This window comes from Gossypium hirsutum, chromosome D03 (genome assembly GCF_007990345.1).
Source record: "Gossypium hirsutum isolate 1008001.06 chromosome D03, Gossypium_hirsutum_v2.1, whole genome shotgun sequence".
NCBI classification, from domain to species: Eukaryota; Viridiplantae; Streptophyta; class Magnoliopsida; order Malvales; family Malvaceae; genus Gossypium; species Gossypium hirsutum.
Genome location: NC_053439.1, coordinates 2,392,902 through 2,413,290, shown reverse-complemented (window position 1 = coordinate 2,413,290; position 20,389 = coordinate 2,392,902). Strand labels below are relative to the sequence as shown.

The window sequence follows — 20,389 nt, the reverse complement described above, 5'->3', positions numbered from 1 at the left end:
AATAAACGGTAACATCATCCAAATCCTGTACGATGAGATAATTAATTTTTAGTGAAGAAGGGTTGAAACTGTCAGACAGCAGAACAGGGATGACTTTAAAGAATAAACTGCACTTATTGGCCAAACTAAAAATTCTTAAAATTTTATGGTAATAAGATATGTGATTATAGTTTCAGATAAAATTAACGGATCTCAATTCAGAGTTCTGTAGCTCAAGATATAAATAATTTAGTGACTATGACTCAAGTGGACAGTTTTGAATGGATATAAATAAATGTGAAATTATAGATAACGTTACATATAAGCATGTTATATATATTAAGGATGTGGAATGGAGAGGAGGAGGAGGAAAATATATGATTATTCAACTAGCATGAGTTTTTATTAAAAATGACCAATTTATATGTTTCAGGGACTAAATTGAACAAAGGTGAAAATTTAAGGGTAAATTTGTAAAAATGTCAAAAAAGTGACCAAATTGTATAAAATGAATTGTTTTATTATTTAAAGTAGTAAATTGAATAAAATTTTAATTTAAATCAAGATTGGATGGAAATTCGAGAAAAATAGAAAATTTCTAAAATGTTCGTAAATTTTGGTATTTCTGCAATTTGGCCTGGTAAGTTCGTATGAACTATATTTTGTTTAATTTCAATTGAAGTGAATGCTATTTGGTAATGAATATTATATATATGTGTGTTTTATATTAGAACTGAATTATTATTGGTAATATGTATAGTTATTAGATGCTTTGAAATGATTATCGGAAGCTTGTTGGAGATATATCACATTATCCATTGGTTCTATCGGTAGTTTTGGATGATTTGATTTTGGTTATTATGGCGTGTATAAGTTAATTTGGTTAACGTTAGCTCATTAATATTTTGATTTTGATTGGTTATAAATATAAATGTTAGATAAAAATGAAATGTCTAAAAATTAATTAGTAAACTCCGATAATGCCTCGTACCCTATTTCGGTGTCGAATACGGGTAAGGGGTGTTACAGGAAGGAGGGCATTTTTAATGGACAGTCAACAAAGGGGGCTCTTGCACTTATTTCTTGATTTTTTTTTTTTTAAAGTCTCTAACTTATTTTCCACACATTTGACTTTTTATGTTTTTTGCCAACTATTTTTACGTTAACTATTGCTACTTTTGATTTTTCAAAGGAGAACTTGGTTTCCCTTATTAATACCATAACTTTTGTTGCATTAGTAGTACCATACTTTAACTACTCCATTTTTTATTATCTTCTTCTACACCAAAAGCTTTCATGAATCTCAAACCACAACTTCCCTTAATTTCCCTCTTGGCCCTAATTGCTATCGTACGTGCAAATGATGATTGCGCCCCTTTGCGGTGCGGAAACCTTACCATCGGCTACCCATTTCGACTAAAGTCTCAACCCCGCAATTGTGGTGATCCGAGGTTCGAATTAGACTGTGAGAACAGTACCGACCGCGTAGTTTTGATCATCGAACAAGAGAAATTCTATGTCCAAAACATATCGTATTCCGATTACACGATACGATTTGTCGATCCGAGCTTGGTTGATACAAACAATTGCTCCATTCCTCTTAGTTCCTTTCCTTTATCTGGTTCTAGTTGTGATCAATACATGATTGAAACAATTGATTTTCAATTCATGTATATAGTGAACTGTATGACACTAATGGAATCTCGGATTTATATCGATGCCTCTCGTTGCATCAACGGTAGCGGTTCATCTTCTAGCCAACAGAGTTACTTTTATTTTTTAGTCGGACGTACGCCGCCAAGCGAGTTCGATCCATCTTGCACAGTCGTAGCCCGTGTTCCTGGTGATTTTCGGAACATCTTAGGGTTGCCGACATCAGACGTGTACGAAAAGCTATCGAAGGGGTTCGAAATGTCATGGAGGTATTACAATATGAGCTGCGAGGATGATCAAGGATTTTTCATCGTACATATGTGAGATTTTTTAATCAGCCTTTCAAATTATATTTGCTTTATGAGATTGGGAAATTAGTCAAAATAATAATAAGAATAACTCCTTCGATAAATCTTAACAAAAAGTAATTTTCACTTCTTTTCAACTTGCAATAGTGGTTTAATTATGAATTTCATCTATAGTTTAGTTCTTCTACTTTAAATTGTCAAAATAATTTAATTGCGGGTAAACACATAAACTTCAACAGTTGATTTTTACTAATTTGTTGCATATAAATTATTGAATCGTTGATTTTTTTTCTAATTCATTACATATAAAAGGTTAAATTGTGCTTCAAGTCCTTGCAGTATTTGTACAATTAAAATTTAATCCCTCATTTATTTAAGCTTAACAATATTACTCAATAGAACTAGTTTCTTAATTTTTATAAATTGCAGGAATGAAATTTAGAATTAAATGTGTAATAAACTATATTAATATTATTTTATTAATAATTTTTGGTGAAGATATTTTATTTTATTGATTGGATTATGATATTTGTATATATTGGTTGAATATTGAAGGTTGTCATCGTTGCGGTATGGTTTGGTAATTTATTTGGAAAGCTTTATACACTACCTTTTCAATGGCCCTCATTTAGCCTCTAACACTCAAAACACACCTCCATGTATGTGTGTTCTTATTTTTTTTTAATTTTTTAATTAATTAAAATTTAGAGTTTAAAGTGTATGTTCCATTATTATGTACAAATGATTTTTATTTTTATTTTATGACAGCATCATACACTACCTCATTGATGGTAACAGGTACGCTTTGATTTCTAATAAAATTTTAAATATTAAAATGTTATGTATCAGTTAAAAATAATATATTTTTTTTAAAAAGGTGGAGTTCTGATACCAAGAACATTGTTGGGCATAATTTGCTTGATTGCATTGGTTACATATAAATGGCAAAGGAGGCATTTATCTGCGGATGATAAAATTGAAGAGTTTCTTCGAAGTCAGAATAATTTAATGCCTATAAGGTATTCTTATAATGAGATAAAAAGAATTACTAAAGGTTTTAAAGATAAATTAGGTGAAGGAGGCTATGGTTCAGTGTTCAAGGGAAAACTTCGAAGCAATCATCTTGTGGCAGTGAAACTATTGGGCAAAGCTAAAACAAACGGTCAAGATTTCATTAGTGAAGTTGCTACGATAGGGAGGATTCATCATGTTAATGTAGCGAAACTTGTTGGGTTTTGCGTAGAAGGATCAAAACAAGCTCTTGTATATGACTTCATGCCAAATGGATCTCTCGATAAAATTATATTCAGTGGAGAAGATAAAATTACATTAAGTTGGCAGAAAACGTTTGAAATTGCAATTGGGGTGGCTCGAGGGATTGAATACTTACATCGAGGATGTGATACACAAATTCTACATTTCGATATCAAGCCGCACAACATTCTTCTAGATGAGAACTTTGTACCAAAAGTTTCAGATTTTGGTCTTGCAAAATTATATTCAGTAGATGACATCATTGTATCTCTCACAGCAGCACGAGGTACATTAGGATATATTGCTCCTGAGTTGGTTTACAAAAACATCGGAGGCATCTCGTATAAAGCCGATGTGTATAGTTTTGGAATGTTATTAATGGAAATGATAGGAAAGAGGAAGAATTTAAACGAATTCGTTGAACACTCGAGCCAAACATACTTCCCCTCATGGGTTTATGATCGATTCAATCAAGGAGAGGATATAGAGTTGGGAGATGCTCCGTTGACAAGTACCGAAAAGACAATTGTGACGAAGATGATAATAGCAGCCTTTTGGTGTATACAAATGAAACCTACCGATCGTCCTTCAATGAGCAAAGTACTGGAAATACTCGACACAAATATCAAATTTCTTGAAATGCCTCCAAAACCATATCAACTTCTTCTTGAATCATCAAGCAGTACTGAAGATTATTTTACTAAATCCACCTTAGTTGATTATAATTAGCTTTAATGTAGTTTAAACTTGGAAAAGTAAATAAAAAATAAAAAAAAATTGCTTCCTATGCAACACATATGTCTTCTCCAATTACATTAATGCCACAGGATTTTTTTGGGCAAATTTTTTTAAACTTAATTTAAATTATTTACAAAATTTTAATTAATTAAATTTTATAAAATTATTTAATTGAAAGGTTTTAGAATATGTTTTTTTTTTCAGATTTTTATTCATAATAATTTTTTTTTAAAAAAAGAGAGATCAAAGTTAAATTTTATTAACATTAAAACACAAAATGTGATGAATTTATTGGAATAAAGGGAGTATTATTAATTGCTAATTTGATTGGGATTACCCTAATCGAAGTGGTTAACCTTGATGATGGCGAGGTCTCTTCAGGCTTAAACGAGGTGATTAGGTATAACAAGTTTAATCAAAATTTCTTCTCTCGAAAAAATGATAATTGACTACAAATTAGTTTGAAAAGTATCAGGTTTAAATCTTATGAACGGAGAAAATAGCGTTAAGAGAGATTTGTCTATTTAAAAGTTTGATATAATTTAACTCAAAATTTAGTTGTGAATAAATCAAAAGCAAATTAAATACAAAAAGATTATTGATGGTAATTTAATTTCAAAATTTTTTTATATTTAAATTTAAAAGTAATTCAATTTGATACGATTTAATGATATATTTTTATTATTTATGTTATACTTATATGAAAGAAGTTCGAATTCATTTATCAAATTTTATCAAAGTTCAATTGACATAAAATGACACGAGCTCGTGTTATTTTAATTTATGAGTTCGAGAATATTTAAATGTATAACATCTTTATTATTTAAGAGAATGAGCATAGTAGGTACAAACAATGTCATAGGGAGCTGTCTTGAGTACAGTAATAGCGTTTACTCTTTGAGGGTGATAGAGTGTGATGCAAGGATATTTTGTTAATTAAACCATGATATTTCCCAACGGTTATGGTGGCTACATGTCATTTATTAATTCAAAAAAATATCTCCTAAATTATACTCCTCTTTTTAAAATGGTACTTAAAAACTTTTTTTTGGTCAATTTTAACTTCCCTTTACCCATTTTATCCCAAAAGTTGACACTGTTAGGAGAAAAAAAATTAACCAATCAGAGACTGCCATGTCAACGATATTTGACTTTTTTTTTAATTCGAAAGGGAAAAAATAAAAATATTAAATGTTAATATTAAAAATAAAAATAAAAAATGGGTATGGTTTAGGGGATATTTTTTGAATTAAGCCTTAATATAATTAACAAGTATATATATATGTTGTATTATTTTTCAAAAAAAAAATTACAGTAACTCAAGCCACAACTAATTTTTAAAAAAATAAATACTTTATTTCAAAAAAGTAAATATTGAAAAAATAATAAAGTATTAATAATTGAACATTTTGGCAATTATTTTACCAATTCCTTTTTCATTAATCTTTTAATGTGAAGAATTCTTTAATAATTATAAAAAATATGTTAAGTTGTTATGATTAAAATTAATAATAGAAATATCTATAATTAAAAATGACATAAATTTATGAGAATAAAAATATTATGAATAGACTTAAAATATGTTTAAATTAATTTATTTATAAATATAACCAGATATAAATAAAATTTATATTTAGACTCGAGTTCGAGTTTAATAATTAAAGTTAAGTGAATAATATATATATATAAGAATAATAACGTAATTTAATAGTATAAAAATATTTAAAATATATATTAAAAAATGCAAAAATGGCTAAAACTTATAAATCGTTTTCATATATTAGTATTTAACTCGAAACCACAAATTCAATTAGTGAGTTTTAACTCAAGAATTATCAAATTTAATTTAAATTTTCTTCTAATGTAACTCAAAAACTCGAACCCAGACATGAACAACTTTACTTTGGGCAAAAGGCAAATTTTTTCCTTCGTTCTCTCTCTTTCACACTTTTCCCAGTCTACTTTTCCACTAGACCAAACACATTCACTTTCTCTTTCTTCTTTATGCTTACATAGATTTCCTCATCTCCTTCTTCGTTCCACTCAACACTGTCGGTGGAAATCCCAACATCCCACGTTTTCGTTTTTAATAATTCACATTTCCCCCTGCTTTCTTCTCCAGGAGTTTTAAGATACTTAAAGAAAACCACACTACTCCACTCACCATTAAAGGTAAACACACATTGACCTTATCATTTTCTCAACATATTTCTTTTTGAGCATCTTCATTCTTCTTTTTCCAATCTGTTGGCATCAACATCATGCATGTAACGAGTTTACATTGCACTAGCTTGTTGTGTTGAAGTACATTTTCCCAGAAAATGGACCAAAAAATCTGGCTATGGAGGAAAAAATCCACAGAGAAGATCATTCTTGGTACTGACAAACTAAACATTTCCCAGAAAGGCAATGAAGAGGAGGTAAAGTTAATGAAACGTTTGATTGTTTTCAATAAACTTTCTCCAGAAATTAACGGTGTTTGATGCTGTAAATTGGGTTTTTCTTCAACTTGAACTTATTAGCCATAATTAGTGAATAATTTATACTTTGGGATAGTTTTGATTGCACTGAAATTTAACTGGTATTTTTCTCAGATGCAGATTCTTGTTGCTGATAAAAAGGAATTAGAGAATGAGCTGAAAATCTTAAATGAAAAGCTTGCCTCTGCTCTTTGTGACTGTAATTACAAAGATGAACTTGTGAAGGAACATAAAAATATGGCACTGCAAGCTATTGCAGGTACATATACATATACATATACATATACATATACATATACATATACATATACATATACATATACATATACATATACATATACATATATGTATATGTTATATAGTTTTTTAGTTAATGGTGGGTTTTCTTTTTTTTTTTTATGAACCAGGAAGGCAGAAGGCAGAATCGGAGGCAACTTCTTTAAAGGAAAAACTGGATGAAGCATTGCAGCGGAGAGTTGCGAGTGAAGAAAGGGTAACACATTTAGATGCGGCCCTCAAGGAATGCATGCGGCAACTCCGGTTCGTTCGAGAAGAGCAGGAGCGAAGGATTCGCGATGCAGTGATGAGTGTTTCGAAGGAGTTCGAGAAATCGGGGAAGGGTTTAGAGGAGAAGTTGGCTGAGACTAGTAAAAGGGTTAATAAATTAGGTGTTGAGAATACTAATCTTAGTAAGGCTCTCTTGGCAAAGGAAAAAATGATTGATGATTTAAACAAGCAAAGGGCTCGGGTCGAGACCGATTTCAATGCACTAATGGCGAGATTACAATCCATGGAAAAGGATAATGCTGCTTTGATATACGAGGTTAGAGTGCTCGAGAAAGAAGTTGAGATCAGGAATGAAGAGAGAGAATTCAATCGTCGAACGGCGGAAGCAACAAGCAAGCAACGTTTAGAAAATGTGAAGAAAATTGCTAAGCTTGAATCGGAATGTCAACGGCTGCGTCTCTTAGTCCGGAAACGGTTGCCGGGTCCTGCTGCTTTGGCTAAGATGAAAGATGAAGCTGAAATGTTGGGAAAGGACTCCGTTGAAATAAGGAGGAGAAAATTGAATACTAGTCCTACCAGTCCCAGGCTTGACCCCATAGTTGATTATTCGGACATCCCGAGCAAGAAGATTAACATCCTAACTGAGCAGTTGCATGCCATGGAAGAAGAAAATAAGGCTCTCATGGAAGCCCTTAATAGCAAAACAAGCGAACTTCAATTGGCAAGAGCCATGTATGCACGCGCTGCTACCAAATTCTCGGATGTTGAGTCACAGTTCGAAGAATCCTCCAAAAGTCTGCCAAACGATGAGTCAACCAGGAACAGTTCACTGTTGGCATCAATGTCGGATGTTGGCATAGATGATAAAGCTAGCAGTGCGGAATCCGGGGCTTCAGCACTGATTTCTGAACTCGAGCATTTAAGGAATGGACAATTAAAGAAGTCGTTGTCACACAAAACTGTTGTGTCTTCAGAAATAAATCTGATGGATGACTTTGTTGAAATGGAAAAATTAGCTTTAGTCTCTGTTGATAAACTGTCTGGAAGTTCTCATGTTTCTTTGGATCAAGGTAATGGGAAGCTCAGACCATTACAAACTGAACCGAATGGAAAGGAGATAGTCCTTGTTCCTGACAGTCCGTGTGACCATAGCATGTTGAACAATGAAATGAAGCCCAAAAGTCAGTTGCTTAACAAAGTTCCCCGTAGGATAGAGGACATAACGAAAGTGATCTTTGAGCAAAGCCGTGCAACTCAAAGAAACCCGAATGAAATACTTGAGGATATTCGAAAAGCTTTGGCCTGCATGACCTCTCCGAACACTGCTGAAAGTTTTGACGAAAAAGAGGGTTCAGACCGTCCCGGTTCCTCTGATCTGTCTTGTATTAGTAGCTACGTGTCATGGAAACCGTCGAACAGTTCTTTGAAAGTGGATTCATGTAACGAGGATGCCGATGTTAATATCTGCTCAGAAGAGAATAGCAACCCGCAGTTTCATCCTGATTCTTGTAAATCAATTTGCAAGATAATTGAGCTAATTGAAGGAATCAACTTACCGTCAACGGATTATAATATCCCTGAGACCATGTCCGAGAAGAGTAGGGATTCTTTCTCGTACAAGCACTCCGAAACAGCTTCAGGCTACGTAGTTCGAGTTTTCCAATGGAAAACTTTGGAACTCGGTGCTGTTTTAGAGCAATTTGTGCAAGCTTGTTATGATTTGTTGAATGGAAAAACAGACCTCAACAAATTTACCGAAGAATTAACTTCAGTTCTCGACTGGATCATTAATCATTGCTTTTCCCTTCAAGATGTTTCGAGCATGAGAGATGCAATTAAAAGCCATTTCGATTGGGATGAATCTCAAAGTGAAAGTGATTCAGAAGTTGGGATTGTTGATAAATTTCACCTAACCACTCCTTACAACAATGAGGACAAGAACTTCATTCAAAAGAAAGAGCCTAACGCGAGTAACTCTCTGTTAAATCAACTCGAGGAATCTGAAAAAACCATTGAGACATTGCAGGCGGAGTTGCATACATCAAGAAAAGCAGAGGAAATGACTGAAAGGCAAGTTGAAAAACCGAAGTGGAGGACAAACGAAATCTTCGATAAACAGCGTACCTTGACCAAATACAAACAAAATGAATGCCATGAAGAGTTGGTGACCACATGCCTTGACAGGTATTGCTTTTCAAACCTAATATCACGGTCATTGTTGTGGTCAATTTTGTGTGCGGTGTTGAGTCTTATGCAAATGATGTCTTCTTGCCTTTAGTGTGACGGAAAACGAAATACCGAGCTCCGAAGTCGAGCAGGATGGGAATCAGATTCGAACTGTAAGTTCATATCTTCTTGTTTATACTCTGTTCTTTATTTGTAAAATGAAAAATATGTTCACTCTTGATCATTGGCAGAACTGTGAGATTCGGGCTGCTTCCGAAAAGTTAGCCGAGTGCGAAGAGACTATACTAAACTTGGGAAAGCAGTTAAAAGCATTGGCATCTCCAAAAAAAGCATCCCTGTTTGACAACGTTATCACCACTCGAACCGAAATTGTTTCTCCAACAACATCAACTATTCCAACTCCAACATGGACAAAGTTGAATAGCCGAAGATCCTCTCTATTAGATCAGATGATAAGTGAGGATAAAGCCAACGGAAAAGGCAATCCCGGTTCTGCATTCGTCTCTAATGGGACGACACCGATAGCGCCTACAGAAAATACCCTCGTTTTAAATCAAAACAAACACCAGGAAGACAATAAAGCTGCAGCCAAATCTTTAGCTATTGTTCCTAAACAAAAACAAGGTGGAAGATTATGGAAAAAGCTTTTCCAAGGAAAGGGTTTTCGATGTTGAGGATTTCAAGTTTTTAACGACTAATCGCATGAATCAACTAATTACACGAAAGTGAAAATGTAGATCGAGTGATGCTTATACTACTTAAAAGCTAAAGGGCCGTTTATTATTTGTTTAAGTGAGATTTATTCTGGGTTGATCATGCACGTAAGTGTTTCATTAATGGTATATTCTTTACTTTTCAGCTTCTTTCCTACAAACAAAAGCAAAGCTACCTTTCAATTACTTAAACAAGTCTGTTCAGCCGTAAGTCCAATGAGTTCGAATGCGTTTAAGCATGTATTTAAAGCTTAATAAATTAAGCATTAATTCTAAATCCCAATTTCCTTTCAAGGGGCAAAAGATGAAAAACAAAAGCACCATATTTCAAACAAATGATAAGCTTAAATGAATGTCCCTCAATAGAGGTAACCTACCCCACCATGTGAAGGGCACTGCCACTATAACCTTCCAAAGCAGGGCAGTCCTCAATTTTTAAAAGGAAAAAAAAGAAAATAATAGACCAGTTATCAAACTTTTTAATCCTCAAAGAGTCCTATAAAATATAAAAAGATAATTTAATTTCATATAAACCGTCAAAATTTCGATCTAAACTCAGAATAATTTAAACTTAAAAAAGATTACATTTTTAATCCAAATTAAAAATACTCGGAACTTGGTTATAAAAAATAAAAAATAAAACAGGACAAAACAAAGAAAGAGAAAAGTGTAAGAATACCAAAGTATCATCATCACCTTAAAATAAGAGAAAAATTAAAGGTGAAAGCACCAAAAAGCCCGCCTTAAGTGTCCAAAAACCTTTGTTGTCCTCCATTGTCACCTTCATATCCACAGTAAAAATGTTCTCTTTACCTTTTAATTTTTAATTTTTTTTTTGTTTATTAATCTCAGTATCGCTTCTTCGTTTTTGTTTGCTTTTTTTTTCTCGAGCTCTGCATAAGCAGAAACAGAACCGAAATTTACAACAATAATGTTGGCGTGTTGGACGGATTACCTTAGCTTATGCAGAGTCACAGCTGCAATTGGGTACTTGTTTTTGTTACTCTTCTCTTTCTTCATCACCGTTTACACTGCTTGTTTCAATGGAAATTGCCAGGTTCCTTTCTCCTTTATTGTTCCTTTTTTCCCTTTTTTATCTATGATCCCTACAGTTTTGAGCTTAATTTGGTAGGGATTTTTCATTTCATTTTATGGGTGCAGTTGCTTGATTCATGTTCCCAAGCTACAGATTGTGGTCCGGGTCTTTATTGTGGGAATTGCCCATCTTTGGGCAAGAGTCAACCTTTTTGTACCAGAGGCCAAGCTATTATGCCCACTTCCATTGTAAGGTTTTCTTTTTTGTGATAAAAAGCTCCTTGCTTTCAATTTCAATGTATGTTTTTCTGATGGGGTTTAAGCAAATTGTTGATGGGGTGTTTGTATTTTTAGCCATTATAGTGTAAATTTGCTTCCTTTTTGGTGAGAAAAGTTCCTTGCTTTCAATTTAAGTGTATGTTGGTGATGGGGTTTTAACAATTCATGTTTTTGGGGGACAGGTTGGTGGTTTGCCTTTCAACAAATATTCATGGTTGATGACCCACAATTCCTTCAGTATAGTGGATGCTCCATCTTTACAAGGTGTTCAAAGATTGACATTTTACAATCAAGAAGACACTGTCACTAATCAATTGATGGTGTGTTTGCTTTTATATTCTGTTTCATTTACATGATCTGCTTGTCTCTTGTGTTCTTAAAGAACCAGATGAACTTATTTGCTATTTTGCACATTTTCTTTAGAATGGAGTGAGGGGGTTGATGTTGGACATGTACGATTTTAATGACGATATTTGGCTCTGTCATTCGTTCCGGGGACAATGCTTCAACTTCACTGCCTTTGTAATATGCCTGCTGGTTTCTTTCTTCTTTTTAATTTTTAATTTTCCAGTTTTTTCGAGACAATTTGTGATATGTTCATTTGGATCTTTATTCAGCAACCTGCAATTAACACCTTGAGGGAAGTGGAAACATTTTTGAGTCAGAATCCATCGGAGATTGTAACAATTGTAATTGAGGACTATGTGCACACGCCAAAAGGACTGAGTAGCCTTTTTGTAAATGCTGGTTTGGATAAGTATTGGTTTCCGGTGTCGAAGATGCCAAAAAAGGGTGAAGATTGGCCTACTGTGAACGAAATGGTGCAAGCTAATCACAGGCTTTTGGTTTTCACCTCGGTTGCCTCGAAGGAAGCAGAGGAAGGGATTGCTTACCAGTGGAAGTACATATTAGAAAATGAAGGTAACGATTATACATATGATACTTTTTTCTAGCTTCATATTGTGTTGAAATAATGCCCTCATGGTATTTCGGGTTTCAGCTGGAGATCCAGGGGTAAAGCCAGGCTCATGCCCGAATAGAAAAGAATCACGGCCACTCAATTCAAAAAGCGCTTCTCTTTTCCTCATGAATTATTTCCCAAGTTACCCGGTTGAAACCGAAGCTTGCAAAGAGCATTCAGCACGACTAGCTGACATGATCGGCACCTGCTTCAAAGCAGCAGGGAGTATGATGCCAAACTTTTTAGCAGTCAACTTCTACATGGTATTCGATTGTTACTTTATAATATATATTTGTTGTAAAATATGCAAAGCACTAACACGAGATACGTCGTGCAGAGGAGTGATGGAGGCGGTGTTTTCTATGATTTGGATAGCATGAATGGCCAAAGATTATGTGGATGTAATACAATTGCTGCTTGCCAGGTTTGTCATAAAACTGAATTTACTTGTTCGGAAAGCATTGACAACTTTAGTTCCGATTATCAGTTAAGTCATTTGAGGGCTTATGGTTCACCAATAATGATGGGATTTGGGTGGTTTAGTTCAGAAGCTAGCATTTCATCGAAAACAGGTCAATTTCTTATAATGACGTAATCCCATTTTCTGAACCTGTCTTGTTCTTATGTAGGCTGGAGCACCATTTGGATCTTGCAAGAACATTACAATGCCTTCTTCAAGTCCAATGACCAATACTGCCGGAAGCTTTTCTGGATCTGTTCAATTCTCGAAATCCGCTTCAACAATCTATTATCCTAATCAATTCGCTATCGGGTTCTTTTCTATTCCATGGATGTTGTTTTTATTGTGACTAGAAATATAGATAGTTTTTCAGGATAGCATCTACACTTTTACTGAGGGCCTATAATATTTCTTAGTACGCAAATTTTTCGAGTTTAAGGCTTAGTATACAACACCCTGCCATATTTGGTAGAAGGTCAAGGAATGCTTGTTAGAATGAATACAATTTTATTATAAACAAAGATTCTTCTGTTAAGGCAAAATTAAATGGTTTGTATGTGAACCTGATTTAGGAAGTGGCCTAGACAGAGACTTGAAATGTACCAAATAGCAATTTCAGGTATGCGATTTGCTTCACTATAGTATATGATTTACCTAAACATCATAGTGGATATGTGCATTATTTTTCTTATCAAGTTTCCTTCATCAATATCACTACTACTTTATATAATTTGGTGAACCTACATGGTAGGTCCCTCTACTGTAGGATCATATCAAATTAGCCCCTCTACTATTAAATGGATCAATTTAGCCCCTATACTATTAAAAAGAATCAAATAAGGTCAAATAGACTTGAACTTTGAAAGCTTTTTATGATTCTATGGATGAAATATTTTGTTTGGGGTTGAATTGTAATTAAAAAAAATCTGTCATTGTTTAAGCAATAAATTTTAATTCTGTTCCAATTTGACCTTATTTGATTCTTTTTAATAATACATGAACTAGTATGAGCTAAAAGTACCATGGAGGCCCTTGTATTAGGAGTCATATTGCATTTTGTCCCCTTTACTCAATAAATGGGCAAATTAGTCTTTGTATGTAAGATCAAAAAGCAAATTGGTCATTTTTGTTAAAAATTTCATCCATCTGTGCTATTAAAACCTGGTGTGGCTGACAGAATAATCAACAAGTGGCACGTGGTGTGTTATATGTATCTCATGCTAGCGTATAAGGATCAGTTTTTAACAGCAGAAATGGATGGAATTATTAACAAAAGGACCTATTTGTTCTTTGATCTAATGTACAGATACTAATTTGCATATTTTTTTAGTAGAATGGGCAAAATGCAATCTAACTCTAGTACAAGGGCTTCTATGATACTTTTACCATTAATTTGATTCAGTCCCTATAAAGGGACTTTGCGGGTATTTTCACCTATATAATTTAGAGGTCTCACGTACTTAGACATCATAGTGGATATATGCTTCTATTTCAGGCATTATTTTATGGAATGTAAGTAGAATCTATGCTGTTAGAATACAAACTTTTAATTTATGGAATCATAATTTCATATAATATAATTTACTGAAAATCATAGAAGGTGATATTTACAGGCAATGTTCTTGTCAATGCAATGATTCACTAAAATGAACAGCTTAAACGACAGGTAACATTACATTTAAGGGCAAACCTTGTGGTTTTATTTGAAGAGCTGGACGGATAGTAAGCAATCCAATGAAACAATCTAGAGGAACTCTTGTACCCCATACATTGATTGACTCTAGTTTCCGACATTTACTTACAAGTACAAACAGCCCTGTTTCTGTCACTTGACGACAACTCCATAGGACAATACTCTGTAGATTAGATAGTTATGACCAAACACATTCAGTATCTCGGATGATTTCTGATGAATAAATCGATATGTTACTCACCTTTAATCGTGGACAGCTATCTGCAATGGCGGATAAGGATTCATCTGTAATGAATGTACCTCCAACGTTTAGATGTTGTAAGGAATTGGCTCTTGTTATCTGTTTCAGATAATTCCATTTGAGGCAAAAGTGTGAGCATGTCCAGATATGCGTTTAACAGGTAAAAGTACCATAGTCCCTTGTATTATAAGTATTGTATTTTGCTCTTCCCATTCAAAAAATGGACAAATTAGTTCATAAATGTTAGATCAAATAGTAAATTGATCATTTCATTAAACAAATAAATCAATTTTTACTGTTATGAACTGGTCCTTGTACACTAGAATAAGTTACATGTGGCACGTTACGTGTAATTGTTTGATTATTTCATTAGTCAAACCAGTTTTTTAACAGTAGAATGATGAAATTTTTAACAAAATAGAACAGTTTATTCTTTGATGTAACGAACATGGACTAATTCATTCATTTTTTGAGTTAAAAGAGACAAAATGTAATCTGAATTTTATAGAAGCTTTCATGATACTTTTATCCGTTTAACATGGATGTTGAGCATATGAAAAAAAAGAAGATTTGTCTCGTACCAATTTAACAACACCTTTATCAGTAATCCCTGTGATACCCCAAAGGGAAATAGATGTCAAGCTGCTAACACACTTTGCTAATGAAATTTGGCATAGTCCATTGTCAGTAATTTGGCAACCCCAACGACTCCTTGAACTGTCATGGAATGCATCAATTGATGCTAATTGAGAAACAATTCCAAATGAAGAAAAAATCCATGGATTTTCACTACAAGTTCTAACAAGTCCATATAATGAATTGTGTGGTTCATGAATTTGGATGAATGAACATGATATATATATTAAGAAAGATGATCAAGAAAGGGAAGAGATTGAGTACATATCGAGTTCTTTGAGGCTATAAGCATGATGAACAAGACGAGCAGTGGAATCATCATCCATTTTAAAACCAGCAAAACTCAGGGTTTGTCTTCTAGCAAGGGCCTGTTTCACCCCTTGTTTCCATTTCCTACAAACCCCACTTGCCCTATACCATAACCCATAATTATTAACTATTTCAAGGTCATCATCATCATCAACAACCAAAAAAAAAATGAAAACCCAGAAATTAAAAAAAAAACCCAATAATAATAATAATAATACTAAAAGGAACTTACTGGGCTAAATCGGTGAAAGAAGTAATCATGAGGAATATATGAGCCAATAAGTCAATCGGCAAACAATCAATTTCTGCCTCTTGCTCCATATAATCAGAGGAAAAGTTTATTTTCTCTTTAGGCACGTTCAATATGAAACTATGAAATGGTCATTAAATGTTTTGAAAATACTTTTATATAAAAGTAAGATAAGACGTGGCCATTATTTTCTCATCATTTTCTTCCATCTTCTAGCTTAAAATAAAGTATTATTTTAGTAATTAGATCTTCAGAATCTATATTTAAATTTGGGGTAAGATTCTAAAAGATTAAATAATAATAAAAATAATTATTTCTTTGGTTTAGGGTTAAGTTTTAGATTTATTTTTTATTAAAATTAAAATTAATTATATTTATTTCCATTTTCCAAATATTAAACATGGAAATTTTATATGGTTTAATTCAAAGAAATGGTCCCAGTATTAATGTTTATCATCATCATCATCCTTCAAATTTCTCTTTCAAAATGTTGTCATTTATGTAGACAATTATCATAAAGCTTCTAATAATGATATCAGCAATTATTTATTTATAGTGATAAAGGCTATTTAAAATTTTTTTACATTAATTTTTAAATTTGACAATTTTTTTGTCAAAGTTGATATGCGATGAGACATTTAATATTGTGCCACATCATCACCTAACTTTTTATTAAAAATATTATAATTTGTTAGTTGATGACGTGGTGTAATTTCAAAGTATCGAGTTATCATATTGACCAAATTTAGAGATTAATGTAGATTAAATGCTGCTTTATCTCATATATAATTAATGAGACCTTGGTTGAAATTGTAAGATTAAGGTCACGAGACTTTGATCATCAAAGTTTGAGTAAATTATTTGTGAATTTTGTTCAAATTTTAAATTTATTTTAATTTAACTTTCGTCATATATGATCTCGTTTAAAGTTATTTTATTTTAAATTATTTTGGATTTATATTTTATAATGATTGGTTTATGGTATCATGTTTTTATTTCAATTCTTAATCAAACAAATAAATACAAATGGTAAGCAAAAATCCTTGATTTGTCATTATATATATAGAAATTGTAGGTTGAAATTATTATTTTGAGCATAATGAATTTAGAGTTAGAGGGGGGCATAAAATAAATGTTGAGTTGTCAGTCAATTTGATTTTGGTATAAATTAGTAATAAAACTTTCAAAATTGGCTAATTACCACATTCATTAACCAGGAAAAGTTCAACTTTGGCTAACTGAAAAGATAGAAATTATAAAGATTTTTTAATTTTGATATTGAATAAATTGTTCTTTATAAGAGATAAATTGAAATAATTTAATCTCTGTCAATTTTGAAATTGAGTAAGTAAGAACAATTAATTGTACATCATTTTAATTGATACCAATTAATAAATTTTGAGGGCTAAATTTGTTATTATACCAATCAAAACTATGTAAAATTGATAATAAAGAAATATTAATGTTGTAATTAATTGTCCTTATTTACTCACTTTCGAAATTGACAGAGATTAAATTGCTTTACTTCTTTTATTGTGATTAATTTGCTCAATATCAAAGGTCATTTTAGCCATAAAAATATAACTTTTCTTTTTATAGGCGTGTTTAATAAGAAAGATAATCAATTTTCTTTTCATTTATTGTCTGATAGAGTTAGAAAATGAGAGAAGAAAATTAAAAATTTGAAAGAAAAAAATACATATTTTGAACTAATATTCATTCCTCTCTCAATTTTGGGCGTGCTTGGTCGAGTGAAGAATGATAAAACAATTCAATGTGTTTGGTAGGAAATAAAAATAATAGGGAAGAACATTTTCAATGCATAAAAACAGATCATTCGAAATTTGAACAATAAGAGAAAAGAAAATAAGAGATGAATATAAGTTAGATCAAAACTGTGTAATTTTTTAAAAGTTTCATTTTATTTTCTCATTTTTCGACTCAATTGATGTCCACGGAACTAAATAAAAATTTGACTAAGGCAAGTGTACTTATTAATTAATAGTATAGTTACGGTAAGTAAAGCTATTGTTCCCACGAAAACTAAAAGTATTAGCCATTACCGTCTTTCTATTATTTAACAGAATAATTTCGAGTGATTGATTAAAACTAAAATTAACTAACGAGCACGACAAAGAACAAATCAAGAAAATAATTGATTAAAAACCAAGAAGCGAACCAATATCCAGAAAAGAATTCACCTAGAGTTTATCTGTTACTATTTACTTAGTAACATGATCCGTAGAAATTCCTAAATTATGCAAATATCTCTTTCGAGCATAAGAGCAACTGACTTTAGGTTGATTAATTGAAATTTCTTTTTATTTAAAACTCTTATTATCGCATTAACTCGTGTTATGGATTCCCTATTAGATTTAACTCTAATCCGATATATTTATGTCATCCTATTTCTAGAATCGCATGCAACTCCACTCAATTACGCAATATCTAATCTTAAATAAACTCTATTCAACCTTCGATTTAAACATATCTAACATGGATCAATACTCTAGAAATATCAAACCAAGAATTAAGCACACATAATTGAGAATAAGAAACCAAATATTTATTGTGTAAAATAAAAATCAAACGATAGAATCCATCATAGGGTTCATCTCCCTAAGTATTTAGAAAATTAGTTCATACTTAAAAATAGAAACATTCAAGATACAGTATAACAGAAAGAAATAAAGAAACTCATGATAATCTCCTAAGAAATTAAATGAGAATATTCAATCTTGACGAAAATCTACTTCAAAGTCGGCTTCAATGGTGTTTTTTGAATTGTTTTCTTGAGTATTCTATGGCGGCTCACTTCTGGCTTCCTATTTTTGTCATATATACGTTTTAGAATGCCCGAAAAATAAAAAAATCGCGATTTTCAAAGTTGAGTGTGAAATCCCGTGAAATCGACATGGTCTACCACACACCCGTGTGGGTCACACGGTCGTGTGGAATGGTCCAACCCATGTAGCTCTTGTAGCTTGCTCTGACATTCCGATTTTCACTTGTTTTTCGCTCTTTTTACTCCCAAGTGCTCTATTAAGCATTAAAACATGAATTTAAAGGATAAGAAATATAAAATTCACAATTAACATCGGATAATCTCAAAAACACATTAAGAATGATGTCAAAATATATTACTTTTAACACTTATCAAGCAAGCAATAAACATAAAGAAAATTATTTTTTATTTCAATTTTTTCATCCTTCCTACAAAGCACACCAATAAAAAAGTTATATATTTTTTTGTATTTATATTTTTCTACTCTTTCATTTTTTTATCCTTCCATTCTACCCTCTCCTTTATTCCATCCTACCCTCTCCTTTATTCATTTTAATTTGGAATAATTTATTTTTATGCATTATGAAGAAACAAGGCTCTCTCTCTCTCTCTCTCTCCTTCCCAACATATTCAAAATTCATTTTCTTTTCACTTTTCTATCCCCTTTTTCTATCCATCAACTTTTCTAATCAATCAAGCACACTCTGAGTTAATCAATCAAGTAAGAGCAAGGGCGATAGCAAGGAGAGAATAGTTTGCATAAACACCAATTTTCATTGTGTTCTTGCCCTTTAAATTTATAACTTTATCTCGATCCCTTACGACAAAATTTGTGATTTCGTCACGGATTTCAAGAGCTCTTTCATGGTTTCAGGCTCTCTCGAATAAACATTTATATCAACTCCAAGTATATACCACTAGAAATTTGAAGAAATATATATTCAAAGTTAGAAATCTTTATATGTAATAGGGTAAGTTTAGTTCGATTCAGTCGAGTTTTTTAAATTTTTTTAACTGTCCGTGATAGTTTAATTCAATTAAATTTTTGGGTTTTCCATATGAATTTTGATTTTCGGTTTTTGGACTTAATTTGACAAAATATGCTTTGTTTTATGGATTTTGGACATTAGCTGTTAAAGTTTTCAAGTGTTTTTTTTTCATAAATATTTTTAAAATGGATTCTTTTTTTTCAAGTAAATAAAAATAATCAATAATTCTTATATATATTTTTTCTAAAAATATTTTTATATAAAAATTTTAAGTTAATTGACTATTTTAAATATAAAATATTTATATCATAGAAAAATAAATTAAATAAAAAAAGAATTCAATTCAATTCGAATAAGATTTTGTAACCTTGTATATCATAAATTGTCCAAACACTTCGATTTGAGTCATTTTTTCAGTTTATTTTGCTTGACTCTATTCTACAAAAACACCAACTTGTAAAGGTATCCACTTTCAATAGTGACGTATTCGAGTTGATTCTATGTATTGTCTTACTATTATCTATATCATTGTTTAATATTTTGACCAAGTTGGTGTCACTCATAAACCATGTTCCAACTCAATTGTGAATTTACTAAAAATTCATTATTTATGCAAAACAATAAATATTATTTTTAAGGTTTTTTTAATAATTTTATATAAAATCTAAAAATTACATGTACATGAAAGGGATTTGAACCTAAGACATTATGAAATTTATTTTCTAATTTTACCATTTCAACCAAAATCATACCTAGTTTTCATATCGTTGTTTTATAAATTTATTACATAATTATTTTTACCCACAAAGTGGATCTACCATAATCTAATATATATTTGTTTAAATTTAATATGTTTATGGTTTCAAATATTTTCATATTTGTAAATGTATATTCTAGATTCATTAATATTCACTTATATTATTTTTTTCCTC

The 20,389-nt window shown here is 31.7% G+C and overlaps 4 protein-coding genes across 11 annotated transcripts; 3 read left to right on the top strand and 1 right to left on the bottom strand.

Moving 5' to 3' along the window:
• The first annotated feature begins 1,221 nt into the window (after positions 1–1,221).
• On the top strand, positions 1,222–3,975 carry LOC107907785 (rust resistance kinase Lr10). Its single transcript, XM_016835100.2, has 4 exons — positions 1,222–1,952; positions 2,496–2,599; positions 2,709–2,738; positions 2,818–3,975. The coding sequence occupies exons 1-4, from the start codon at positions 1,276–1,278 to the stop codon at positions 3,921–3,923; spliced, it is 1,917 nt and encodes a 638-aa protein (XP_016690589.2). The 5' UTR covers positions 1,222–1,275; the 3' UTR covers positions 3,924–3,975.
• Positions 3,976–5,827: 1,852 nt separating this feature from the next.
• Positions 5,828–9,964, top strand: LOC107909318 (filament-like plant protein 7). 7 transcript variants are annotated; one of them, XM_041089574.1, is made up of 6 exons: positions 5,828–6,104; positions 6,223–6,352; positions 6,533–6,671; positions 6,820–9,103; positions 9,198–9,258; positions 9,337–9,964. In XM_041089574.1, the coding sequence occupies exons 2-6, from the start codon at positions 6,254–6,256 to the stop codon at positions 9,778–9,780; spliced, it is 3,027 nt and encodes a 1,008-aa protein (XP_040945508.1). In that variant the 5' UTR covers positions 5,828–6,104; positions 6,223–6,253; the 3' UTR covers positions 9,781–9,964. The 7 variants fall into 7 exon arrangements, with proteins under 7 accessions (XP_040945508.1, XP_016692287.1, XP_016692290.1 ...); XM_016836798.2 differs by having other exon boundaries at positions 6,527–6,671; XM_016836801.2 differs by having other exon boundaries at positions 5,843–6,104; positions 6,251–6,352.
• Positions 9,965–10,481: 517 nt separating this feature from the next.
• Positions 10,482–13,190, top strand: LOC107909320 (PI-PLC X domain-containing protein At5g67130). Of its 2 annotated transcripts, XM_041089576.1 has the most exons (9): positions 10,482–10,613; positions 10,711–10,876; positions 10,981–11,103; positions 11,316–11,453; positions 11,557–11,655; positions 11,751–12,054; positions 12,134–12,357; positions 12,432–12,518; positions 12,724–13,190. In XM_041089576.1, the coding sequence occupies exons 2-9, from the start codon at positions 10,751–10,753 to the stop codon at positions 12,901–12,903; spliced, it is 1,281 nt and encodes a 426-aa protein (XP_040945510.1). In that variant the 5' UTR covers positions 10,482–10,613; positions 10,711–10,750; the 3' UTR covers positions 12,904–13,190. The 2 variants fall into 2 exon arrangements, with proteins under 2 accessions (XP_040945510.1, XP_016692291.1); XM_016836802.2 differs by having other exon boundaries at positions 10,510–10,876.
• A 929-nt stretch (positions 13,191–14,119) lies between these two features.
• On the bottom strand, positions 14,120–15,878 carry LOC107909321 (F-box protein At5g67140). Its single transcript, XM_016836803.2, has 5 exons — positions 15,666–15,878; positions 15,389–15,535; positions 15,070–15,205; positions 14,489–14,587; positions 14,120–14,410 (listed from the first exon to the last, which is right to left on the bottom strand). Exons 1-5 carry the CDS (start codon positions 15,752–15,754, stop codon positions 14,210–14,212), a joined length of 672 nt encoding a protein of 223 aa, XP_016692292.2. The 5' UTR covers positions 15,755–15,878; the 3' UTR covers positions 14,120–14,209.
• Between the last annotated feature and the right edge of the window lie 4,511 nt (positions 15,879–20,389).

What these genes read in the sequence shown, in the direction of transcription:
- LOC107907785 (XM_016835100.2), top strand. Translation starts at nt 1,276, where the DNA reads ATGAATCTCAAACCACAACTTCCCTTAATTTCCCTCTTGGCCCTAATT. An exon ending in GGATTTTTCATCGTACATAT is followed by an intron (nt 1,953 to 2,495) that starts GTGAGATTTTTT and finishes TGAATATTGAAG; the next exon opens with GTTGTCATCGTTGCGGTATG. An exon ending in CACTCAAAACACACCTCCAT is followed by an intron (nt 2,600 to 2,708) that starts GTATGTGTGTTC and finishes ATTTTATGACAG; the next exon opens with CATCATACACTACCTCATTG.
- LOC107909318 (XM_016836798.2), top strand. Translation starts at nt 6,254, where the DNA reads ATGGACCAAAAAATCTGGCTATGGAGGAAAAAATCCACAGAGAAGATC. An exon ending in AGAAAGGCAATGAAGAGGAG is followed by an intron (nt 6,353 to 6,526) that starts GTAAAGTTAATG and finishes TATTTTTCTCAG; the next exon opens with ATGCAGATTCTTGTTGCTGA. An exon ending in GTGACCACATGCCTTGACAG is followed by an intron (nt 9,104 to 9,197) that starts GTATTGCTTTTC and finishes TCTTGCCTTTAG; the next exon opens with TGTGACGGAAAACGAAATAC.
- LOC107909320 (XM_041089576.1), top strand. Translation starts at nt 10,751, where the DNA reads ATGTTGGCGTGTTGGACGGATTACCTTAGCTTATGCAGAGTCACAGCT. An exon ending in CTGTCACTAATCAATTGATG is followed by an intron (nt 11,454 to 11,556) that starts GTGTGTTTGCTT and finishes CATTTTCTTTAG; the next exon opens with AATGGAGTGAGGGGGTTGAT. An exon ending in GCTTCAACTTCACTGCCTTT is followed by an intron (nt 11,656 to 11,750) that starts GTAATATGCCTG and finishes ATCTTTATTCAG; the next exon opens with CAACCTGCAATTAACACCTT.
- LOC107909321 (XM_016836803.2), bottom strand. Translation starts at nt 15,754, where the DNA reads ATGGAGCAAGAGGCAGAAATTGATTGTTTGCCGATTGACTTATTGGCT. An exon ending in TCTTTCACCGATTTAGCCCA is followed by an intron (nt 15,536 to 15,665) that starts GTAAGTTCCTTT and finishes GTTATGGTATAG; the next exon opens with GGCAAGTGGGGTTTGTAGGA. An exon ending in AGCCTCAAAGAACTCGATAT is followed by an intron (nt 15,206 to 15,388) that starts GTACTCAATCTC and finishes ATTCCATGACAG; the next exon opens with TTCAAGGAGTCGTTGGGGTT.